Here is a 23601-nt window from a genome sequence, read left to right on the forward strand (position 1 = left end):
GACGGATGAAGGTTTGTGAATCCATGTGGGTACTGTACGTGCGTATGAATGAACCAGCTTAGCTGAAGTATGTGGGGAAGTTGAATTACTTGAATGTTGAACAGATCCTGTGAATATTATGTAAATAATATGTCTGTAAATAAGGTAATTGTATAAGCACATCCTGTAGCCTCAATAATTGTAATAATTTAATATTGTAATTTTAAGTGGGGGTGGAGGCACCTTCGTGTATGGGGTGCTATGCCCTTTCTCCATTCACCATCCCTGAATTTTATCTTCAATTTGTGGAAAATAAACGAAAATAATAATGAAATTAGAATTCAAGAGTGTAAATGGGGGCAAATGTTTGTTTACAGTAATAGGAATTGGGGATTGAAATAATTTACCACGGGAGATGTTTGATAAGTTTCCAACTTCTTTGAAATCATTTAATGAAAGAAGTAAATCACTGATAGAGATTATGCCACCTGGATGACAGCCCTAAATGCAGGTCAGTGATTATTTATTGATTGATTGATTGATTGATTGATTGATTGATTGATTGATTGATTGATTGATTATGAAGTATGCTAAGCTGGCCCTAATTTAAATAATCATGAGAACAACTTCCAGAAAAGGCACTGTATGTCTGCTGCTATGTAGCGATTTGGTCTTGAAGAGGAATGCAAATGTGTTTTGTAGAGGAAAATACTTAATGCATTCCCAAGACAAGAAATCTGGGCCCAAGTGGGTCTCACTGGGATGTAGGTTTAGTTGTGTGTTTTATTGAATTTATTTTGATCCAATACTGTTTTACTTAGTGAGTGTGTATGTGAATGTATTTTTCCATTCCCTATACCACCCTTGTCCAGAGCGATCACCATTCAGGACTGACTACTTTAGTTTCATTTTATCTGCATTATCCTTCCTCTGAAGTTCCATAACTATTCTTAGAGAAAGTAGGCTGTTCATAACATCTTTTCCCATTTTTTACTTAATTTGCTCTTGTTTTTTCATTGTTATTCTTAATACAACTTGTTCTAGTTGTAAGTTTGTGACAGTTATTAACTGACTGATTCCAGGCTGTGCAGTAGCTTATACAAATTTCTTTTTGTTGCAGGATTATGCAGTTCCTCTAACAAAACACCCTGTCATTCAAATATGTTGATATGAAAGATCCAAGAAATGCAGAATGCACTCAAAAAGTATAAGAGGTATGAAGGTTAATTTATTGTTCTAAGAAATTGAGAACTTTTAGTACTGATGTACAAGGCAAAAGTAGGGAAAATGTCACTATTCTTGGAACTCAACCCAAATTCCTCACCTACTGAATAGACAAAAATCATACATAATTCTGTAATGTTCAATTGTTGAATTGAAATTTTGAAGAGACAATTGCAGAACATAGAATAAAGAGCTTTGAATCCTCTTGACCAAGTATCAGTGCACTGGTACTTTTGATGGATACTATGCCCTTTTATGTTCAGTTTCACAGACAGCTGTTTTATGCTAGAGCAATCGTGAATATGGGAAGGAAATGCAAATACCCCTGTTTCTACTCCAGATGGATCAAACTATTAGACCTATGCTTCAGGATGGAAAGAATTACAGGACAAAAGCAGCATCTTGGACAGTTCTGCAGATATATTGGCAAGTATCATTCATCTGCCACAGAGTGTAATCTGTCCACTTCGTCCGTGTGTGATATGGACCTGATCTCAATTGTGACATCTCCTGCAGGGGTATCTTCAGTTCTTGAATTTTTGGATATCTCCAATCATTTCGTCCAGATGATGTACCCGCAAATGTTTTGAAAGAATGTGCAGCTGAGCTAGGTAGGCCACGTAGCATCATAATTAATATGTCATTCTCGTCAGGGTATTTTCTGTGTGACTGGAAGAAAGGTTATGTCATACCAGGTGGTCAAGAAAGGAGGCAAAATGGTGTTTGATAACTATAGGCCTGATTTCAAAGGATTGTAGTGAAGATCATGTATAACAGATTGTACAGTTCAGTTTCACAGTATATTAATGTAACTCAGCATTGTTTCGTACAGAAACGCTCTGTGTCCAATATGGTGATGTATAATCTCTGGATAGGAGGCAACAAGTGGATGCTGTTTACATGGACTTCTCTAAAGCCTTTGATTCAGTTCAACATTATGCTCTGCTCATCAAATTTTGAGTGGGTTAGAAGCTACCACACTAACAAGATTTGTGTAGTAAAATCTGGTGGTGTTATATCAAAGCCATACTACCCTACTTCTGGTGTCACCCAAGGCTCTTTATTGGGTCCTCTTATTGGGAGGGGGGGAGGGTCATACTTATAAACAATATAACAACACTTATAGAGCATAGCAATTACCTTCTCTATGCTGATGATCTGAAGATCTTTAGGGTGGTAAATATTGAGTTGGGCTGTAAGTTGCTATCTGACTTTAACCTCCTGAGTAATTGGTGTCAGAAGTGGTTACTTGATTTGAATACTTCAAAATGCAATGAAATTACTTTTTCATGTAAGTGAAGTATGTGAATGAAATAAATGATGTTGGTGTGATACTTTCAAACTGCTATGGCCTTTCTTTTGAGAAACATTTAGACGAGATTTTTTAGGAAAGGGTTTGAATTACTCTGCTTTCTGAAAAGAAACTGTGCTGGGGCCGATGACCTTCGATGTTAGGCCCCGTTAAACAACAAGCATCATCAGAAACTGTGCTGAATTTCGTTCTCCAGAACCAAATATCTCTCTGCTGGGCTGAGTGGCTCAGACGGTTGAGGCACGGGCCTGCTGATCCCTACTTGGCAGGTTCGATCTTGGCTCAGTTTGGCGATATTTGAAGGTGCTCAAATACATCGGCCTCATGTCGGTAGATTTACTGGTGCATAAAAGAACTCCTGCAGGACAAAATTCCGGCACCTCGGTGTCTCCAAAAACTGTCAAAGTAGTTGGTGGGACGTAAAAATAATAAAATTTATTATCCCACAACTCTGATAACTTGATTTTGCACACTAATTAGGCCATCATTAGAATACTGTTGCGAGGTGCGACTACCTTCTCAAAAGTATTTAATACAAAATTTGGAAAGAGTCCAAATAAGGTTGATGAAATGGATCAGCTACAAAGGTTTTGGTGTTTCTCCCTCTTCATCCTGTTAAGAGTTTATCTGTGAGACTTTGAGTATGAGTACATTGTACTCACGAAGATGTGCCAATGCCGTCTTTTTGCAAGTGTCTGAGGAATAAAGTGGACTGTTCAACATTGTTGGAGTTGACTCCATTACATATTCCGTTCAGCAATACTAGGCAAAGGTATATTTTCCACCTGCCTAAAACAAGTACGATGGTTCAGGCAAACTCATAGCTGCTGAGGGCACTATAATCTCTGAATGAGGTGGGTGAATTAGTGGACCTTTTTCACTCACCCCTCCCCCATGGCACTACAGCCCTGAAGGGCCTTGGCCTACCAAGCAACCGCTGCTCAGCCCGAAGTCCTGCAGATTACGAGGTGTTGTGCGGTCAGTACAACAAATCCTCTCGGCGTTATTCTTGGCTTTCTAGACCTCAACACGTTCAACAATAAAGAGCCACACCTCACAAACACTTCCCACAAATACTACTTCAAAGAAGATGGCCCAGTGACGTCTAAACAAACTTCAATATAGCCTATGGCACCAGCATTCCAACTAATATTATCATCTTAAAAAGAACCAGGCCATATGAAAATTCTTCAAAATTTGTAAGCATATAAATAAAAATCAGTACTTATTAACTTCAAGAACCAACAACCACTACCAATGCTCAACTTTCCTCAAGTTTTTAACACGCCATTTGACAATTAAATGGAATGTGCTTTCTGATTTTTATCTTTATTGTAATATCTTTTAATATCAGTGTTGTAATCTTCAAATGATTGTCATGTTTTTAGACTCTAATATTAACACAAAATTGTTAAGTAGTGTTATACCACATTTTATTTTGTATTAGTTGTTTTAATGATCTCCAATCCATTTTACAAGACATAGTTTTGAACAGTATTCATAAGTCATTCCCAATCAGGTACCTGATCTATTCCTAAGGTAAAAAATGGCTGATGATGCCTACTATTGATAGGCAAAACATGTACCATCCAATGTATTAATTTTATGTTAATATTTTGATAAGGACAAAGTCCTAACTTTTAAGATTGTATTGTATTGAATAGGTGGGAGAACAGTATAAACATTCTAGTGTTATTTAATACAAATACGTTCAATACAGCCCCAAAAATGAATTTTATCACATGTAATTCCTGGAAACTGTCGGCTTTCCTCACTTTATGTCGGTATTCCTACAATGAGACATTCCACAAAGAAGGCCTTTCTATTATGTCAGTAATTAAATCCAGAGTGATCTCATTGCTCCACTCCATTTCTGACTATAAGTTTTAGTATAGTGCAGAGAGAATGACACACACGCACGTACTGTGTTTGTAGCTTGTAACTATAATCCTACTTTTTTTTTCACGAGAAGCCAGTCATTTAAGCTATCTGTTGGCATGGAAACAGCACGGAAGTTGCTGAAGCTGTGCTGACATCCTATGAACAATGAATTGACTTGACAAGTTTTCCACTTGGAGAGGAAAACATGCCAAAATGTTAAAAGTGTTAACCTTAACATTCTGAGTTAACATCCAAAGTCAGTTGGAAGATGCAATGACAACATACATGTAAATTCTAACATGTTCATTTTAACATGTTGGTGTTAAATATTAATCAGTGGAGACCAGCCTTAAAGAAGACATTAAAGAACATTTCCTTCATATTGAAAGATCAAGATGTCGCAAACTAATCAGTATGAATCCCGGTATTCCTTTAGTTAGAGCACTTCCTATAATACGTAAAGAAGGTATCCCAATAAGACCCATCATGAACTTTAGGTCAAGCCCCACTTAGAAAACGTCTAAATTCATCCACAATTTCTTTAAAGCAACATTATACCTTTGAAATTAATAATTCTGTAAAAACCTCAGTTGAATTTTGCACACCTACCAAAGCTTTAATTTTGCATCCTCAACATAAACTTTATTCTTTTGACATTAAAAATATGTATGCAAACATTCCAGTAACTAAGACCATTAATATAATTTAAAACCATTTTAGTAAACACAGTAAACTTAGTAAATGTGAAATAGAAGAATTTATAGACGTATTGAAGTTTGTTTTGACTAATAACTATTTCAAGTTGAATAATGCTGTATATTTACAAGAAGGTCTTCCTTCCTGTGAGTACTCCTGCTTCAGGCATTCTAGCAGAGATGTACTTAGACCACCGAGAGAAGCTGTAAATTAACAGAAAATTAGAGGAATCTACTTCTGGACTCGATATGTGGATCATGTTTTTGCAATTATTGATCATGATATGTCTAACAGCAAGACTCTACCTAATCAACTAAATTATATTGATACTACAATTAAGTTCACCATGGAAAGAGAAATCAATAACTCATTAAATTTCTAAGATATTAGCATAACTGGAAACAATAATAATTTATCCTATAACATTTTTAGAAAACCTATGCAAAAATCAACACAATAAAAAGTTATTCTACTCAGTATGATTCACAGAGCTTTCAACATTCCCCTGTTAGAAAAGGATCTCTAAAAATAACTTTATCATAATTCACTATATAGCCCAGAAAAACTGTTTTAACAGATATTTGGTAGAAAAACATTGATAAAGTTAAGAATAAATCATCATCCACTCTAACCAGAGAGCATAAGAAACAAAGTAAATATGCCTTGTTCACTTTCAACAGAGAGATTTACCAAATTAAAAATATTTTTAAAAAAACACAATATTAACATATCCCTTAAAACTACCAACAACACCTCTAGATTGCTTTTCAATCATAAATAATAATATTAAATAATAATTGTTACGGGTTACCCGTGGAGCAGAAAGAGGTTAAAGAAGGTGCGGGTGTTGAATGGATCTAATTACCACATCAAAATTGAATTAAAACTTCAGCAAAGGTTATATTTCTTTAGAATTTCAAAAATTAACAAATAATAACATGACAGGTACAATTAATGATCTTGAAACAAGACTTGGAAAAATCCAAAATTCAGAACTTCAACAATTTTGGGCTTCAAGCCCCTAGTTTTACAATTCCTGAGCACCCAGCTCAAATTTACAGTTCAAAATGAGAACAAATTTAGTCCCCTAATTCAAGAGCATTTGCTCCCTAAATACAATATCAAGCCTTCCAGAGGCACTCTTTGCCATTACAAAACCTTGAAAAGAGCTAACAGGCTCTCAGTTTCTTACAGCCTGCTCAAGGCAATATTACATCAAAATGTTACACTCTCTAGCCTTCACAAGGCATAAATTACAAATAGAAATAGTTTTATGCAGGGATATCTAGTACCCAACCTACAGGGCCTTTGCTAAAAAGAGCAGGTTAAATAAACAGCCCGAACACAAACTGAATGGAGGTGAACACTGCTCTCCAGATAATGAAAAAGACCTACAGGGCTCTCGGCCGATGAAACTGGGGCTATTCCCAAACTACTGACGTGACTCGAATGGAAATAACTTTAATACATTACAGAAACGAAAGGTTGCGAAAACATAGTCACCTCAAACCAAGATGAAGAGGAGCTTGAGAGGGTAACTCACACTCTATCCCCGATTTACAGTTAAAACTTAATGAAATTTTTACATTAGCCGAAAGAAGATTTACATTTTAGAAAGGTTTGGTACATAATTAACGATTCGGACCTTCCCCTTGGATTAATTGGCAGATACAGCAAGAAAGATAGAATTTATGTGGCCATTACCTTGTAGATGTTCTGCTGGCCAAAGAAAGAGGCGCCCTGCCTCCTGCCTTAACACACACACTTATAAAGACGGCGATCAATTGACAAAGGTACCCAGAAAAAGCTGCAGTTTATATACCCTCAGGGAAGGTTTGAGAGAATTCAGGACAAATCAGGACACACCCTCTTAATTTTTATTGGAAAATTCAAAGTGAACAAGAAATGCGTGATTGGTTGAAAATTAATTACACAAATTCGTGATTGGCTAGATTCAAAACTGGCGGAAAGAAAAAGAAGTCTTGCCAACCCAAAAATAAATGATGTCATTTCTTGATGGATACAGTACTTTTGTATCCGTCTCTTGGCACAGGCCAGAGCAAAGTGTGGCTTCCACCGAAGTCGCAGTCAACATCCATGGCTGTAACAATATGGAAGCTGCTGGGGTATGGGTAGTGCTGAGTAATGACATTCAGAGCACAACTAGTGCATCTGAGTGTTATGAAAGGTGCTGCTTACAGGGTCAGTCGTGCTGCAATAGTACTTTCTGACCCAGTGAGGAAAGCAATGGCAAACTACCTCACTATCCTCATCTTGCCTAGTACGCCTCATTTTGGTGCTGCCATTGGTTTTTGGGGTTTCCTTATAACCGCATAACCTTTGGTGGTGCTATTTGAGGATCCAACCAGCCTCTGGGCTGTTGACCTTACAGGCAGACAGATTCAGTTATGGAAAATCTAGGAATATGAAACTTCTTTAAGTTATAAGTTCCACCACCTTGCACCAGAGTAGTGCATGATCAGAATTTTTTGGTAGTGGCATCTGTGGAAAAATGTCCAAACTTCTTGATGTATAGCAAACAAAACAAGGAGAAATTCAATCAGTTTATGAAACTTCACCATAACGCAATTACTTAATATTTCAGTGGTGACATCTTCTGATTAAAGTTCCAAGTTCGTGTGGTATCAGTTTCACCTTTTGATCGATATAATTTATTAAGGCGCTTATTTTGAATGAGCAGAGTGGAGGTGTACCTCCCGGTACAATAATAAAAAAATGTTGTGACCCTGACGGGAATATCAGAGGAGTTGGTTATGGAGAAAGAAAATGTTGCAATGATGGGACTAAGCAAGCTCAAGTGGAGAGAGAGAAGGGAGTGAAAAATATGCGTAGAGGGTACATCCTATACTGGAGTAAAGGAGGTGAGGCAAAGAATAGAGTAAGCGACTGTTAAGAAAATCATGGATGGAAATATGGACAGGATAAACTACGTTAGTGATAGAATAATCAGAGTACGACTGAGGACGGAAGAAGGATTGAAAGACTTCATCCACGTTTATGCACCCCAAACTGAAAACAGTGAGGAAAATTTAGAGGTATTCTTGGACACGCTTGAGGAAGTAATCTCAGATATGGAAGTGATGGTCATGAGGGACCTCAATGTGCAGGTTGGAAATGGAAGAATTGTTAAAAAGAAGTGATTGGTCCATTTGGATATGCAGAAAAAACAGTGAAGGAGATAAGTTGATTAATTTTTCTGAGAGAAATGGAATGATTGTAGGTAACACTTGGTTTAGAAAGAAGAATGGTAAAAAGATCACTAGATATGGCTGGGGTGAAAGAAGGACAAAAACTTTTATTGATTATTTTTGGTTGAGAAAATAAATCGTAAACTGTTAATGGATGTAACAGCACTACCATACCAGGTGAGGCGTTTGTTGAAGACCACAGAGTAGTGGTGGCAAAATTGTAAACAGGTAAAATTGTGAGAGTAAAAGAAATAAGGGAGAAGAAAATAAAAGTATGGAAATTAAAAGATAAAAGAACTCGGCGGAAATTTCAGGAGGAATTAAAACTGCATATCCCTATATCAGGAATAGAAAGTGTAAAAGAAGAATGGGCCAAATTTAAAAACACATTCGTAAGCTGTGCAGAGAGGATTTGTGGCAGAGCTTCAACGAGAGTGAAGGGAAAGAAGACACTTTGTGGAATGAATAGGTGAAGGATGTTGTTAAAAGAAGAAAGTATGGAAGAATGGAATAGAGATAGGAAAGAAGAAAGTAAGATTAAGATTCAGGATATTAAAAGTAAGTGGAAAAAAGTGGTAAATGAGGAAACGAAATTTTTTTTGGAGGGATTCACACAAGAGTTGGAAAAGTATGTAAATGGTGGAAAATGGATGATGTATGGATTGATAAAGTCTACACAAAACAAGTGAAGGAAGAAAGTTAAAATGTAATAGACCCAGAGGAGATAAAGAATAGGTAGAAAGACTATTTCGTGTTGCAAAGGCAGAGTTGGAAATGGCTGTTAAACAAATGAAAACTGGAAAAGCAGCAGGTATGGATGAAATATGTATGGAAATGATAAAGGTAGCAGGACCTGTTGGTCTACATTGCTTATATAGGCTAACTAGCAATTACCCGCAGCTTCGCTCCCATGGATTTTGTGATTTAATCAAAGTATTCGTTCCTCGGCATTGTACTAAGACATTATCTGAAAATTCCTAAAGTATAAAAACTCACCCAAAAAGTGAGTTTCATTTACCCCAGAAATTCTTTGTAAACCATGTTTGTGGTATTTTTGGGGCTTAGACGACCATGTGACATAGAACTGTACATGTAAGAAACAATCTTCTCTCAAGTCAAAAAAATAAATACATGTTTCTTCATTTTTAAAGGAGATTCCAAATACTAATTTTCACATCTGCAACATATACGTTTTTTTAGATATACACTGACTGACAGAGCAAATGCAACACCAAGAAGGAGTGGTCAGAACTTTATGCCAGTTGCAGGGTAGACTGACGTCACTGAGGTATGCTCATGATGTGAAATGCGCCGCTGTGCTGCGCACGTAGCGAATGATAAATGGGACACGGCGTTGGCGAATGGCCCACTTCGTACCGTGATTTCTCAGCCGACAGTCATTGTAGAACGTGTTGTCGTGTGCCACAGGACACGTGTATAGCTAAGAATGCCAGGCCGCCGTCAACGGAGGCATTTCCAGCAGACAGACGACTTTACGAGGGGTATGGTGATTGGGCTGAGAAGGGCAGGTTGGTCGCTTCGTCAAATCGCAGCCGATACTCATAGGGATGTGTCCACGGTGCAACGCCTGTGGCGAAGATGGTTGGCGCAGAGACATGTGGCACGTGCGAGGGGTCCAGGCACAGCCCGAGTGACGTCAGCACGCGAGGATCGGCGCATCCGCCGCCAAGCGGTGGCAGCCCCGCACGCCACGTCAACCGCCATTCTTCAGCATGTGCAAGACACCCTGGCTGTTCCAATATCGACCAGAACAATTTCCCGTCGATTGGTTGAAGGAGGCCTGCACTCCCGGCGTCCGCTCAGAAGACTACAATTGACTCCACAGCATAGACGTGCACGCCTGGCATGGTGCCGGGCTAGAGCGACTTGGATGAGGGAATGGCGGAACGTCGTGTTCTCCAATGAGTCACGCTTCTGTTCTGTCAGTGATAGTCACCGCAGACGAGTGTGGCGTCGGCGTGGAGAAAGGTCAAATCCGGCAGTAACTGTGGAGCGCCCTACCGCTAGACAATGCGGCATCATGGTTTGGGGCGCTATTGCATATGATTCCACGTCACCTCTAGTGCGTATTCAAGGCACGTTAAATGCCCACCGCTACATGCAGCATGTGCTGCGGCCGGTGGCACTCCCGTACCTTCAGGGGCTGCCCAATGCTCTGTTTCAGCAGGATAATGCCCGCCCACACACTGCTCGCATCTCCCAACAGGCTCTACGAGGTGTACAGATGCTTCCGTGGCCAGCGTACTCTCCGGATCTCTCACCAATCGAACACGTGTGGGATCTCATTGGACGCCGTTTGCAAACTCTGCCCCAGCCTCGTACGGACGACCAACTGTGGCAAATGGTCGACAGAGAATGGAGAACCATCCCTCAGGACACCATCCGCACTCTTATTGACTCTGTACCTCGACGTGTTTCTGCGTGCATCGCCGCTCGCGGTGGTCCTACATCCTACTGAGTCGATGCCGTGCGCATTGTGTAACCTGCATATCGGTTTGAAATAAACATCAATTATTCGTCCGTGCCATCTCTGTTTTTTCCCCATCTTTCATCCCTTTCGAACCACTCCTTCTCGGTGTTGCATTTGCTCTGTCAGTCAGTGCAAGTATACTCATGAAAGTAATTCAACGCCTTTTTCACCCCCCCCCCCCATTCCAACCCGTTAAGTTGATATCCCCTCCGCAAATGTGCGTGTTTCTTTATTCTTAAAGGAGATTCCTAATACCAATTTTTACGTTTTTAACATTTTTAGTTTTTGAGATATATCTTCACACAAAGAATTCAACTAATTTTTCAATTCATTCACCCTCCTTAAGTGGATTTTCCGAAGACAAAAGAACACGTGTTTCTTTACTTTGAAAGAAGATTCCAAAAACATATGTTCATGCCTCTTCCTTTATTTATTTATAAAGAAGCTTTCAAATGCCAACTATCACGACTGTAACATCTTCAGTTTTGAGATACTGGTACATGCGGTACATGTATCCTCATGAAAAGGAATTAAACTGCTTTTTTTTTTTTTATCCAATTAATTCATCCCCTTACGTGGATTTTCCAAAGACAAAAGATTATGTGTTTCTTTACTTTGAAAGAAAATTCACCCCCTGAGGGTGGCGGACGCACATGTAGAATACCCCCCGAGGTTTCCCCTGCTTGTCGTAAGAGGCGACTAAAAGGGGTGACCAAGGGATGATCAAAGTAGAACCATGAGACTACTTGTAATTAGTACCATTACGCAGGGAACCCCATGGGTCGCATTTACCTGCACGTAGTACCACTATGTTAGGTACGCACTAGGTTTGTGATTAGTAGCGACAGTGTGTGAATCAGGATGAGGGTCCTGCAGTACCTGTGATTCGTACCCCTATATGAGCAACACCATGGGATGACCGCCACCATGGTTCTGCCTTGCCTATGCTTAGTTCCCACTATGTGAGGAATACCATGGGATAGTTCGGATCCCTGTGGTTAGTCCACTTATGTGAGGAACGCTATAGGTTTGCATTGCCTGTAAATAGCACTGCAATGTGCGAAACACCATACTTCTGTGTTACGTGTGCACATTACACTACCTGTGAATAGTACCACATTGTGTGAAATACCACGAGTCTATGCTACTTTTGATTAGTACCGCCAAATGACAAATAGCATGGTTCTACTTTCCTAGCGATAAGTACCATTATGAGGGGCCAATGATCTGGATTTTGGACCCGTTTCGACTACAAGCATAATTGATTCAGCATCGTGCTGTAGAAGCAGTCCCTTGGTCAGTAATACTATTGTTTTTTGCCAGCTTCTGTGGCATATGAGGCACTGTGGGTCAGTTCCACAGTTCCACTGATCGTTTTAAATACATATCCATCCTTTCATTCTTCGTCCTTATGCTTTGAATTCTGGTCAGTGGAGGATTTTGGACTTTTAATTTGTCATAACATTTAGTCTCATTTCGTACCATTAGGGGCCGATGGCCTCGATGTTAGGCCCCTTTAAACAACAAGCATCATCATCATCATCATCAAAAGAAAATTCCAAATACAAATTTTCATGTCTGTAACATCTTCAGTTTTTGAGATATAAGTATCCTCATGAAAATAATTCAACACCTCTTTCACTCCATCCCTGCCCATTGAGTTGGTCCCCCTCCCCCAACCAAAAAATGCTTATTTCTTTATTTTAAAAGGAGATTCCAAACACCAATTTCAACATCTGTAACCTTCAGTTTTGACATATAAGTTTCTCCAGAAAAAGAATTCAAATTTATTTTTTTTTTTTTTTTTTTTTACTTCCTTTCACACTCCCCACTCAAGTGAATTTTCAAAAAACAAATGCTACCTGTTTCTTTAAAAGAACTTCCAAATACAAATTGTCACGACTGTTACACTTCAGTTTTTGAGATATATGTATCCTCGTGAAAGGAATTCATCTCCGTTTTCATTCCCCCCACTACCAAGTTGATTCCCCCAACAAATGCGTGTTTCCTTATTTTTAAAGGAGATTGCAATTACCAGTTTTCACATTTGTAACATCTTTAGATTTTTTGGTATATATTCTCATACAAATAATTCAACTAAATTTTCAATTCTTTCACCTCCCTCCCCCCTGTTAAGGGGTTTCTCAAAAACCAAGGAATACGTGTAGATTCGCCAATTTTAAAAATTCACCCCCTTTTTCAGTTACCCTTAAGTGGATATTCTGAAGGAAAAAAAAATTGTTTCATTACTTTTACAAGAAATTCCAAATACCAGTTTTCAAATCTGTAATATGTTACATGTCTGATGTAATTTGCAGATTCTGTATAATCTTTTTAAAAATTCACCCCGTTTGTCACTCCTGTTCATCCCTTATTCATCAGATTATCCAAAAACACAAAAATACGTGTTTCTTTATTTTCAAAGGATATTCCAAATTTTAATTTTCATGTCTGATTCCATGTCTGTTCTTCAGTTTTTGAGATATTAGTCTCTTCATAAAAGGTGTTCAACCCCTCTTCCCCCTTTTTTCACCCCCTTAATGGGATTTTCCGAAAACAAAAAAATATGCGTTTCTTTATTTTTAAAGGAAATTCCAAATACCAATTTTTACGTCTGTAAACTTTTAAGTTTTTGAGATATAAATATCCTCATTTTAAAAATTCACCCCCCTTTTCACCCCGTTAGCGACGGAATATCCAAAAATCCTCCCTTTCTTAGCACCTACATGTTAATATGAATATATCCCCAAAATTTCATTTCTTTATGTCCAGTAGTTTTTGCTTGGCGATGATGAATCAGTCAGTCAGTCAGGACAAGTTATTTTATATATATAGATATAGGCTTATATGGGATTGTAAATAAAGGGTACAGATCTTTGCACTTGGTTATAAGGGTGTGTTGTAGTAAAGATGTAAAGGAGAGGGCATAGCCTATAAGTCTCTGGTAAGACCCCAACTAGAGTATGATTCCAGTGTATGGGACCCTCACCAGGATTACTTGATTCAAGAACTGGAAAAAATCCAAAGAAAAGCAGCTTGATTTGTTCTGGGTGATTTCCGACAAAATATTAGTGGTACAAAAATGTTGCAAAGTTTGGGCTGGGAAGACTTGGGAGAAAGAAGACAAGCTGGTCGTATAATGTCCAATAATGGACCATTTATATTGGTATTACAAGTGGTATGTTCCGAGCTGTCAGTGGAGAGATAGCGTGGAATGACATTAATAGACTAATAAGTTTGAGTGGTGTCTTTAAAAGTAGGAAAGATCACAATATGAAGATAAAGTTGGAATTCAAGAGGACAAATTGGGGCAAATGTTCGTTTATAGGAAGGGGAGTTAGGGATTGGAACAAACTTACCAAGGGAGATGTTCAATAAATATCTAATTTCTTGCAATTAAATAAGAAAAGGCTAGGAAAACAACACATAGGTAATCTGCCACCTGGGCGACTGTCCTAAATGCAGATCAATATTGATTGATTGATTGATTGATTGATTGATTGATTGATTGATTGATTGATTGATTGATTGATTGGATAAGGTGTATATGGAGGAAAAAGCAAGTACCTGATGTTTGGTTAAAAGGTGTAATAAAACCAGCATTTAAGTAAGGTGACAGGAAGGTATGTAACAGTAATCGAGGAATTACACTATTGTCACAAGTAATCAAAATATTGGAGAGAATAATAGAAAGGAGGATGAGAGGAAGAGTGGAAAGTAATTTAGAACAAGGGCAGTATGGATTTCGACAGGGCAGGTCAATGGTAGACCCTATATTTACCATGAGATTACTGATAGAAAAACGGTGGGAATATGGGAAAGATCTGATGATGGAATTCCTTGATCCAAGAAGGCATACGATACTGCTAATAGAGAAAAGGTGTGGGGAAACCCTGGAGAGAAAAGGATGTGGACGGCAATCAAGAGAACTAGTGAGAACAGTTTACAAGAATTGTTTCAGTTGTGTTCAAACTCCAGTGGAGAGAACAGATTGGTTTAGAAACTAAACTGGACTAAGGCAGGGAAGTGTATTGTCTCCACTTATGTTTATAATGGTTATGGATGAAATTCTAAAGGAAACAAAGGCTAGGTATGGAAGGGATATGAAAAGATTGTTGTTTGCAGATGACATAGTGATCTGGGGAGTCAACAACACAGAAGTGCAAATCCAAGTACAGGCTTTAAATGGCAATATTGAGAAATATGGTATGAAATCCATATGGAAAGAGCAAAAGAGTGGTGAGACAAGAGGAGAAAGAGAAGGAAAAGGAATTGTTAACCCTCCAGTACTTGCGCAGGGTAATAAATTGCCCCAACCTTTTGAAAATGGCTACCTTTCAAGGACACTGTGTGGCGCCTCCAGAGTTGTCTGTCATAAATCTTTGTGCGTCAGTACGTTTCCGGCAGTGACACAAAGTTGAATGGGGTAACATATTGCCCCAAGCTAGCACTGGCGAAAGTAAATTGGCAGACTCATATTTTGTTGATTTTCATTCTAGCGTCTGTGTTTATTGTGAGAACGACTAGCTACTTTAGTATAGACAGAAAATATGAGTCGTGACATAGCCGGGAACATTTACAAGGACCAGGAACAAATTCGTCAACTTCTTTCTGAATTATCTGACAAAGAATTAGTGGGAGAACGACTAGCTACTTTAGTATAGACAGAAAATATGAGTCGTGACATAGCCGGGAACATTTACAAGGACCAGGAACAAATTCGTCAACTTCTTTCTGAATTATCTGACAAAGAATTAGTGGATTCAGAAGACGACAGAGAAGAGGACAACCTAGAAACATCAGAGCCTGATTTACTCCCAGAACAGGATGTTAGTGACTTACCTGAAGAGGACTGTGTCAATGCATCAGGGAGTGAAAATGACGACGCTTCAAACAGGCCCTGCCAAAACTACACATATGGACATGATGGTGTGACTAAATGGAGCACCGTAGTGCCTCCTAAAAACACTCGTACTCGTGCTCACTACAAAGTTTCATCGTACTTGCCTGGGTCTAGGCTGAAAACACGTGACGTTACGAATCTAGTTACATTTTTATTTTTTTTATTGATGAAAGCTCAGTTGCAATGGAACTGGTGAAACCTAGGATAGCCGTTAGAGTGGACCAAACAAGTTTGCCTCACAGTATCAGAGTTAAAGCCTTGAAAATGAGTTCAAATGTTAAGGAAGAAATTTCCTGGAAGACCTCTCTGACTCCACCCTTGAAGAGAAAAATACCAGGATCATACCTACGATGTGCTGTATGTTCTAGAATTCGGGACAGGAAAAGCGGAAACTCTTGTGTGCTGTGTGAAAAGTATGTGTGCCAAGACCATTTCAGTACCTCAAGAAGAATGCCTCAACAAGAAAAGCAATAGTGACTATAGAGACAAGACGTCAGTGTTCAAATAGTAATGAAGTGTGATTGATTTTCATATTTCTAGTTTATAAGACTACATAAACTCCAGTGCTATTATGAACGAGATTGTCTGCTTTGAAATTATGTAATATATCTATTTTCTGCATGGTGTATATATTAATGGGAATAATAGGAGTTATATTAATTGTGTTTTATTCATTTATAGGGCCTTTTGTCAAGTGAGTCATAAAAAGAGCATAATTTCATTTTTAAGTTACAGTAAATATACATGAAGAAATGGGGTAACATTTAACCCCGCGCGAGCACTGGCGTGACAAAACTCCACGCGAGTACTGGAAGGTTAATATCAGGGGACAAAACCTTGAGGTGGTATTTGGGAAGTGAAATGATGCAAGGTTGGATAAGGAGATCAGCAGAAGGGTACAAACAGGAAATATGTTCTACCAGAATATAAGGAACCTGGTGTGGAAAAGAGAAGTACCTATGAAATGTAGAGAGATATTGTACAAGCTGTACTTTACCTCTATATTAACGTATGCGTCAGAGACTTGGGATTTCGACAATAAGAAATGAGAGTAAAATTAGGCCCAGTTAGATGAAGTTCCTGAAGGGTATGGTAGGGAAGAGAAGAGAAGAAGAGGAAGAGTAAGAAATGTTGAGGTCAGGAAAGAGATAGGAGTAGAAAAACTGAGTGATAGGATGGAGAAGACTAAATTGAGATGGTTTGGACATGGTATGAGGATGGAGGAGGGAAGGATACCAAAACAAGTGTTGGAGGCTAAGATAGAAGGAAAGAGGGAAAGAGGGAGATGAAGAAAACTGGACTGGAATACAATTACTGAAGAGGAGTGGTGGAAGGAGAGGCAACGGTGGAGAAGTGCCATTAACACCCCAACCTGTCAGGAGCTGGACAAGGGGAAATGAAAACGATGATGATGATGATGACGAGGACTAATGACCCAGATATTCATGATTATGTTGGTATATTGTTTATTAGTATATAAATGGGTAATTTACTATTCCACCTAGTCAATACAAATATATTTATTTACAATTTAATTTGCAAAACCCATTACGAAGTTATTTAGTAGGACATGTTTCGGCGTGTTAGGCCATCCTCAACTACATCATGCATTATAATAAATGGATTGCACATTTTACCAAAACAAATAGAATATCTTTATCAAGAAAACATATTCTTGTATGATAAATAGTTTATATACTGCAGTATTAAAAATGATCTGTTTTATTTAAAACTTCTTGAGTACCAGATTATATATTTTGCACTAAAGCCAGATCTTTAATCCTTGTATGTATGGATTAAAATGTTCCTTGTATTTAAAGCTTCATGTGTATCGACTAATGAGTATTATGAACCATCTTTAATGTGAACAACTTGTAAAATCCTCTAATGTAGAAAACAATCTTGATAAACAGATGTTGAATATGGACTTTGTGTAGATTTAAAGATATCTTAAAAAAGAAAAGAGAATAAGTATTTGAAAAACAGGGGTGAAGATGTAGTAGTAGTAGTAGTAGTAGGAGTAGCTACTACTTGCTAGCTGGGCTGACTCACCCAGCAATATGGTTGCTTTCTGCGGGAGTAGAGTATGAGTAGCTGGAAAGGGACATGTAACAGACATCTTACATACTGCGGACAAAGTACAGTATACTGAGTGGCCAGAAGTCATGGAAACACATTGAATATGATGTTAATAACGAGTTGCTCCTTCACAAGCCCTCAAAACGGCAGCAATAGTTGGTGCGGGGTTCTTGAAGCATACACCAGCATCGATGGCATTTCATAAATGCTTGATTGGATTAAAATCAGGGGATCTGGAGGCCCAATCCATGGTCTTAACTTCACCGGAGTGCTCCTCCAACTACCTGCGTGCCACCACAGAGCGGTGACATGGCGCATTGTCCTGTTGAAACGACATCTCCATCAGGGTACTCTAGGGCCAGAAAGGGATGCAGATGGTCTAAATGAATGTCCACATAACGTACACCTGTCAGCGCTCCTTGAAGCTGGACAATGTGGCCTAATTGAGAGCCTCAGAATGCCGCCCAGACCAAAACTGGGCCATCTCCCTCCTGAACACAACCGTGTTGACACACAGGATAATTTCATGGGGCATACGCCACTCTCGCACGCGCCCATCAGCTCGATACAACTGGAACCAGGATTCATGAGACCATGCCACACGCTGCCACTGTTCCATGGTCCATTTCCAATGTTCACGGGCCCATGCACGTTGTTGAGCACTGTGTCGAAGTGTCGGCAAAGGGACACGAGTTAGTCGTTGGCTGGTGAAGCCTTTGCGGTGCAGTTGCCTCCTTACAGTCCTGGTAGAAATGGGATCCTAGCTCCCTAAATTCAACTGGGTGGTGGTCTCACTCACAGTAGCCAGTCGAACGCCCAGCATGGTTCTGCCTAGGCGACGTGATGTCCGTTTGTTAAACAAATGTGGTCTTCCCATGGGGCAGTTTATGCAGGTGGTAACATTCTCTCTGCGATATTGAAGATCCACCCTCGACACTGTTGACCTCGGAAACCCGAATTCGCGTGTAATCTTCGCAATGCTATGACCCCTGCGCCGTTTTTTTAACTTTCGACGGTTACCAAGCTGGATAGCTGCAGTTGCTTAAGTGCGGCCAGTATTCAGTATTCGGGAGATAGTTGGTTCGAACCCCACTGTCAGCAGCCCTGAAGATGGCTTTCCGTGGTTTCCCATTTTCACACCAGGCAAATGGTACCTTAAGGCCAAGGCCGCTTCCTTCCCATTCCTAGCCCTTTCCTGTCCCATCGTCGCAATAAGACCTATCTGTGTCGGTGCGACATAAAGCAACTTGCTTGTAACTGACGACGTGTTGCCATCTTCACGACGCTGTCAGTTTCTATGAATCACTTTTCCGCCTTGTCAGTACTTTACAATTTCATTATAAGTATCTACCATACATGTTTCGAGAGCTACTGCTTTCTTCTTCAGCAGTGTGAAAACATCAAACTAAAACCTTGGACCTGATACATTTGTACAATACAGCAGAGCTGCCAAATAATACGGGTTGTCTGTAATTATTATGGATTTCACTACACGATTACGGCATTACGGTCAAAGGGAAAATAATTACAGAAAAGCAACATTATCGTGAAAAAAAAACATTTTCTATGGGAAAAAAGAAAGAAGGAAATATGTTCAATCTTTTCCAGTATTTCTGATCAACTCTCCTTGTTTCAATGCTTGTGAGTTGGCAACGAAACTTATTCGATCGTCACTTCCTTTTGCTACCCATAAGTGTTGTGAAATTCGTTGTGTGAATGAAGGAGCTACTCTGCTCCAGTACAAATCTTTAAGTAATGTTGTATTTACAGAATTGAGGGCCATATTAAGCACATGCACACTGGAATCGTGTATGGTTCAGAAGACAAACGTCATCACAGGGGGGAGGATGTTTCAAGAATACCTACACTGAAAAGCATCTGCTGGATGCAAAACAAGTGTTTTATCACTGAATTAACAAGCTGTGTACAAATGTTGTTGTATATGATATACTTTAGAATAAATTGTTGTCAGGAAGGGAAAAGGGGGTATCATTATCGAGAAGGGAGGACATGCTTTGGACTTGACTCAAAACTTTTCTGAGAGGCGGAGGGTGGTTACAGATAACCCACTTCAAAGGTTGGCACCTGAATACAGTCATCAACAAAACAAATTATACATAAATCTTGAAATCGTTAAAATATTTCTTTTGTGTCTAAGGATTTAATTTTTGGTGCGACATAAAGCCCCTAGCAAAAAAAAAAAAAAAAAAGATTTAATTTGATGTTTTGGCACCACTGAAGAAAAGAGCAGTAGCTCTCGAAACGTGTATGATAGATAATTATAAAAAGAATTGTAAAGTATTGACGAGGCGGAAAAGTGTTTCATAGAAATTGAATTTAAGTCAATATGGACAGATTGAACCAATATGGTTAAAATAATCAATACTGGTGTCTGTGACAGACTGCTCAGCTACGCCCCAGCTAGCCGCAATGCTCAGGGGTCATACACGGCACATTTTCTAATGGGACACTCCTTCCCATGACTTTTGGCCACTCAGTGTATTATGTTCAATGTTTATTATTTATTCATATAAAATACATTTTAATTTGTATACTCTTGAATTCAGAATGTATTATTAAAATGAGTATTACGAAGGTCATCAGATATAAACAGGATTTCTGGTCCTGAACATGAACAGTTGGTAGGACTGGCCCCGGCTTCTGCTATGCTTAGGTAGGACCGTTAGGAGTGGGGAGAGCATGCTGTTAGATGTTTCCTGCCGTTTCGTCAGTAACGCTCACGATGTCGGAGCAACAGGTGCAGCCCTCCACTGCGCAATGCACAATTATAAAATTTCTCGTTCGTGAAGGAGTTACAGCAGTGGAAATTTGCCAGAGATTGACTGCACAGTTTGGTGATCAAACATTGTCAAGGACACGTGTGTAAGAAGTGGCGGAGGAAAGGGGAGGCAGCACCAGTGAAAGCCAAGACTCGACTGTGAGCTAACAAGGTTCTTGCAACCGTTTTTTTTTTTCGATCGGCGAGGCATTTTGCTGATTGATTTGTTTTGCATGAGCGATGCACAATCGGTGCTGCTTACTACTGCAAGCTGTTGAACAAGGCGAGGGTTGCATATCGCCGCAAAAGGCGTGACCAACCGATTCGACAGTGCACGGCCCCATACTGCAGCTCTGTCTCCATGCTACAGGAAATGCACTGGACTACCCTTGATCATCCTCCTTACAGCCTGGACTTATCGCCCTGCGATTTCCATTTATTTGGACCGCTTAACCCGATCTAGACAAGTTGAAAGAAAAGAGTGTGAGGGATTGTTTCACGGAACATGTTGCACAAGGTCTAAATGAAAAGACTGAAGGAAACACTGTAAAGGAAGAGTGGAGAGTCATGAAAAATGAAGTCAGTAGGGCTGCTGAAGAAATGTTAGGAAGGAAGAAAAGATCAACTAAGAATCAGTGGATAACTCAGGAGATACTAGACCTGATTGATAAACGACGAAAATACAAGAATGCTAGAAATGAAGAGGGCAGAAAAGAATACAGGCGATTAAAGAATCAAGTGGATAGAAAGTGCAAGGTAGCTAAGGAAGAATGGCTGAAGGAGAAGTGCAAGGATGTCGAAGAAAACGAATGTCTGTTCTCAGTATGACCTAATAAACTGAAAGTCTATTTCGAATAAGAGAAGCAAGCGTGCAAGTGCCTAAGCACTTCCACTCCTGGGCTTTCCCATTTCTAATCTTCTTTGGTGTTTCTTCTACTTCTGACAGAGCAATTTAATTCTCATCGTGCAGACAATCCATCACTGTCAAGAGAGTCCTCATTTGATTCATGTAGATTCCATTCCACATTCAGTAGGTAGTGCAAGTACATTTTCCCTCTTCAACTGGTAGTCTGTTTGTAAAGGACATGAAGTTAATAAAATATACTTCTGATGAATTTATTCAGGTAAAGGTCAATGTTAATGACCCTTCTATTGATTTACCTATCAATAGTTAAACTCGGGAAGTAACACTGAAACTGAATGACTTTGCCCAGGTACATAAAGCTCCCCTGAAAAAATTGTATCTTAAATGGATGCTCCGGAAGAACTTAAATCTGTTACAGTACAAGATTGTTGTATGTTTTATGATAATCTACTGTTAATTCACTAAGTGGCAAATAACTGCAAACTAAATTGACAAGGGATGCCAAAGACTAGTCATAAGAAAAAAATTCCAAAGGTTCATTGCTGCAACATGGTAATGTAGTATATAAAAAAGTGAAGAAATCAGTGTAGGAAAACTGACTGAAAAATAGATTTTCCCTTTGAAAGTTGAATAGATGATTAAGAGTTCTAAGGATTATGAAGTTTTACCATTACTTAAGTCCTATAGGTTCCAGGGTAGCAAATCATATTTCTAATTTTCGCTTCCAAGTAATGATTTTTAAGACTTCTTACGATATGCTCAATGAGCAGCAAGTCAGGAAGACTGGTAAAATGGGATATATTACTTTCATAAGACTGATATATTTAATGTAAGACTGACACTTAGTACTAAGCCAGTGTTGTTAGAATTGATCTCCTTTTACAATATATATATATATATTTAGCCCTCATATTACTTTCCAAACAATATCTCCTTCTAGTTTATTAGAAACAGATATCTGGGTCCTTGGCTGAATGGTCAGCGTAGAGGCCTTCGGTTCAGAGGGTCCTGGTTTCACCCCGGCTGGGTCAGAAATTTTAACTTCATTTGATTAATTCATGTGGCTCGGGGTCTGGGAGATTGTGTTACTTTTAATACACTTCTCTTCATTCACACACAGTGCATCACACTATCAAGCACCACAGAAACATACAATAGTGAATATATCCCTCCGAATCAGGGAGGTCATCCGGCTGTAAAACTGGGCCAGATCCACATGCACTACTCAGATTCCACCTGTGACCCATTTTCTGTCCTTTTAACACTTTCACTACCAGCTGCCTGAGCAGCTTGTCATTGCTGGGGCCCAGCCACTTTTAAAAAGTCACCTACTTGACTGTTAACTTCTACATTAATGCATATTTTTAAATTTTTTAAAATCTATTTTATCTATTGGAAGAAAAAAAAAATTCTAGGTAGAGCTCTTCTGATCTCCGAAAATACAAGCATATCCGTGTGCACTACACTGAACAAGTGCAAAACAACTCTACTCCTCTACGGGAGAGAAGGTGTTAAGTCCATCTCATAGCTGCATTTATTGTTGTGTTATCTCATATGCGATACTTTTTCTTTGATAAAATGGGAAATGGGAAATGGAATGTTGTGAATTCACCAGGAATGAAATGTTGTTTTCAAAAAATCATTAGTATTTCAGAAACAACTACCAAGTATGGTAACAATCAGTCAGAATAATACAGTACTTTTAAAACAGTTTCTTCTTCCTCCTGAAAATGTCACTTGTTGCAGATTTAAGGTATCACTTCTTACTTGATTTACAGTGTCAAGAAAAGAGGACACACTAGTTACTTGATTCAGAAACTGGAAAGAATCCAAAGAAAAGCAGCTCAATTTGTTCTGGGCGATTTCCGACAAAAGAGTAGTGTTACAAAAATGTTGCATAGTTTGGGCTGGGAAGTCTTGGGAGAAAGGGGACGAGCTGCTCGACAATTTTACCCCATTGATAATATAAATTAATACCAATACATTTTATAAATGTTACTCCAGCAACGAGAACAAGTCTATCGACCATAATGACATTTATCAACTGCAGAAAATATTCAATACTGTTATGAAGTTTTAATGACAATTATACAAATTAAGCAACAGGAATCAACACAACTAGCCAGATCTCAAAAGTTTTTTATTTTATTCTTATTTTTAAACAATTTTAGAAGATGTTCACC

The 23601-nt window shown here is 38.9% G+C and overlaps 1 protein-coding gene across 3 annotated transcripts in view; it reads left to right on the forward strand.

Annotated features, from left to right (window-relative positions):
* Hr78 (Hormone-receptor-like in 78) overlaps positions 1–23601 on the forward strand; it is a 290574-nt gene that overhangs the window by 72848 nt on the left and 194125 nt on the right. For 2 of the 3 annotated variants that reach the window (XM_067140733.2, XM_068226174.1), the window contains exon 2: positions 1100–1193. In XM_067140733.2, the coding sequence (XP_066996834.2) occupies positions 1172–1193 (22 nt within the window). In that variant the 5' untranslated portion in view covers positions 1100–1171. Of the gene's footprint in view, positions 1–1099; positions 1194–1247; positions 1815–23601 lie in introns of those variants that run through there. The other variant, XM_067140735.2, reaches the window with a different exon arrangement.

This window comes from Anabrus simplex, chromosome 2 (genome assembly GCF_040414725.1).
Source record: "Anabrus simplex isolate iqAnaSimp1 chromosome 2, ASM4041472v1, whole genome shotgun sequence".
NCBI classification, from domain to species: Eukaryota; Metazoa; Arthropoda; class Insecta; order Orthoptera; family Tettigoniidae; genus Anabrus; species Anabrus simplex.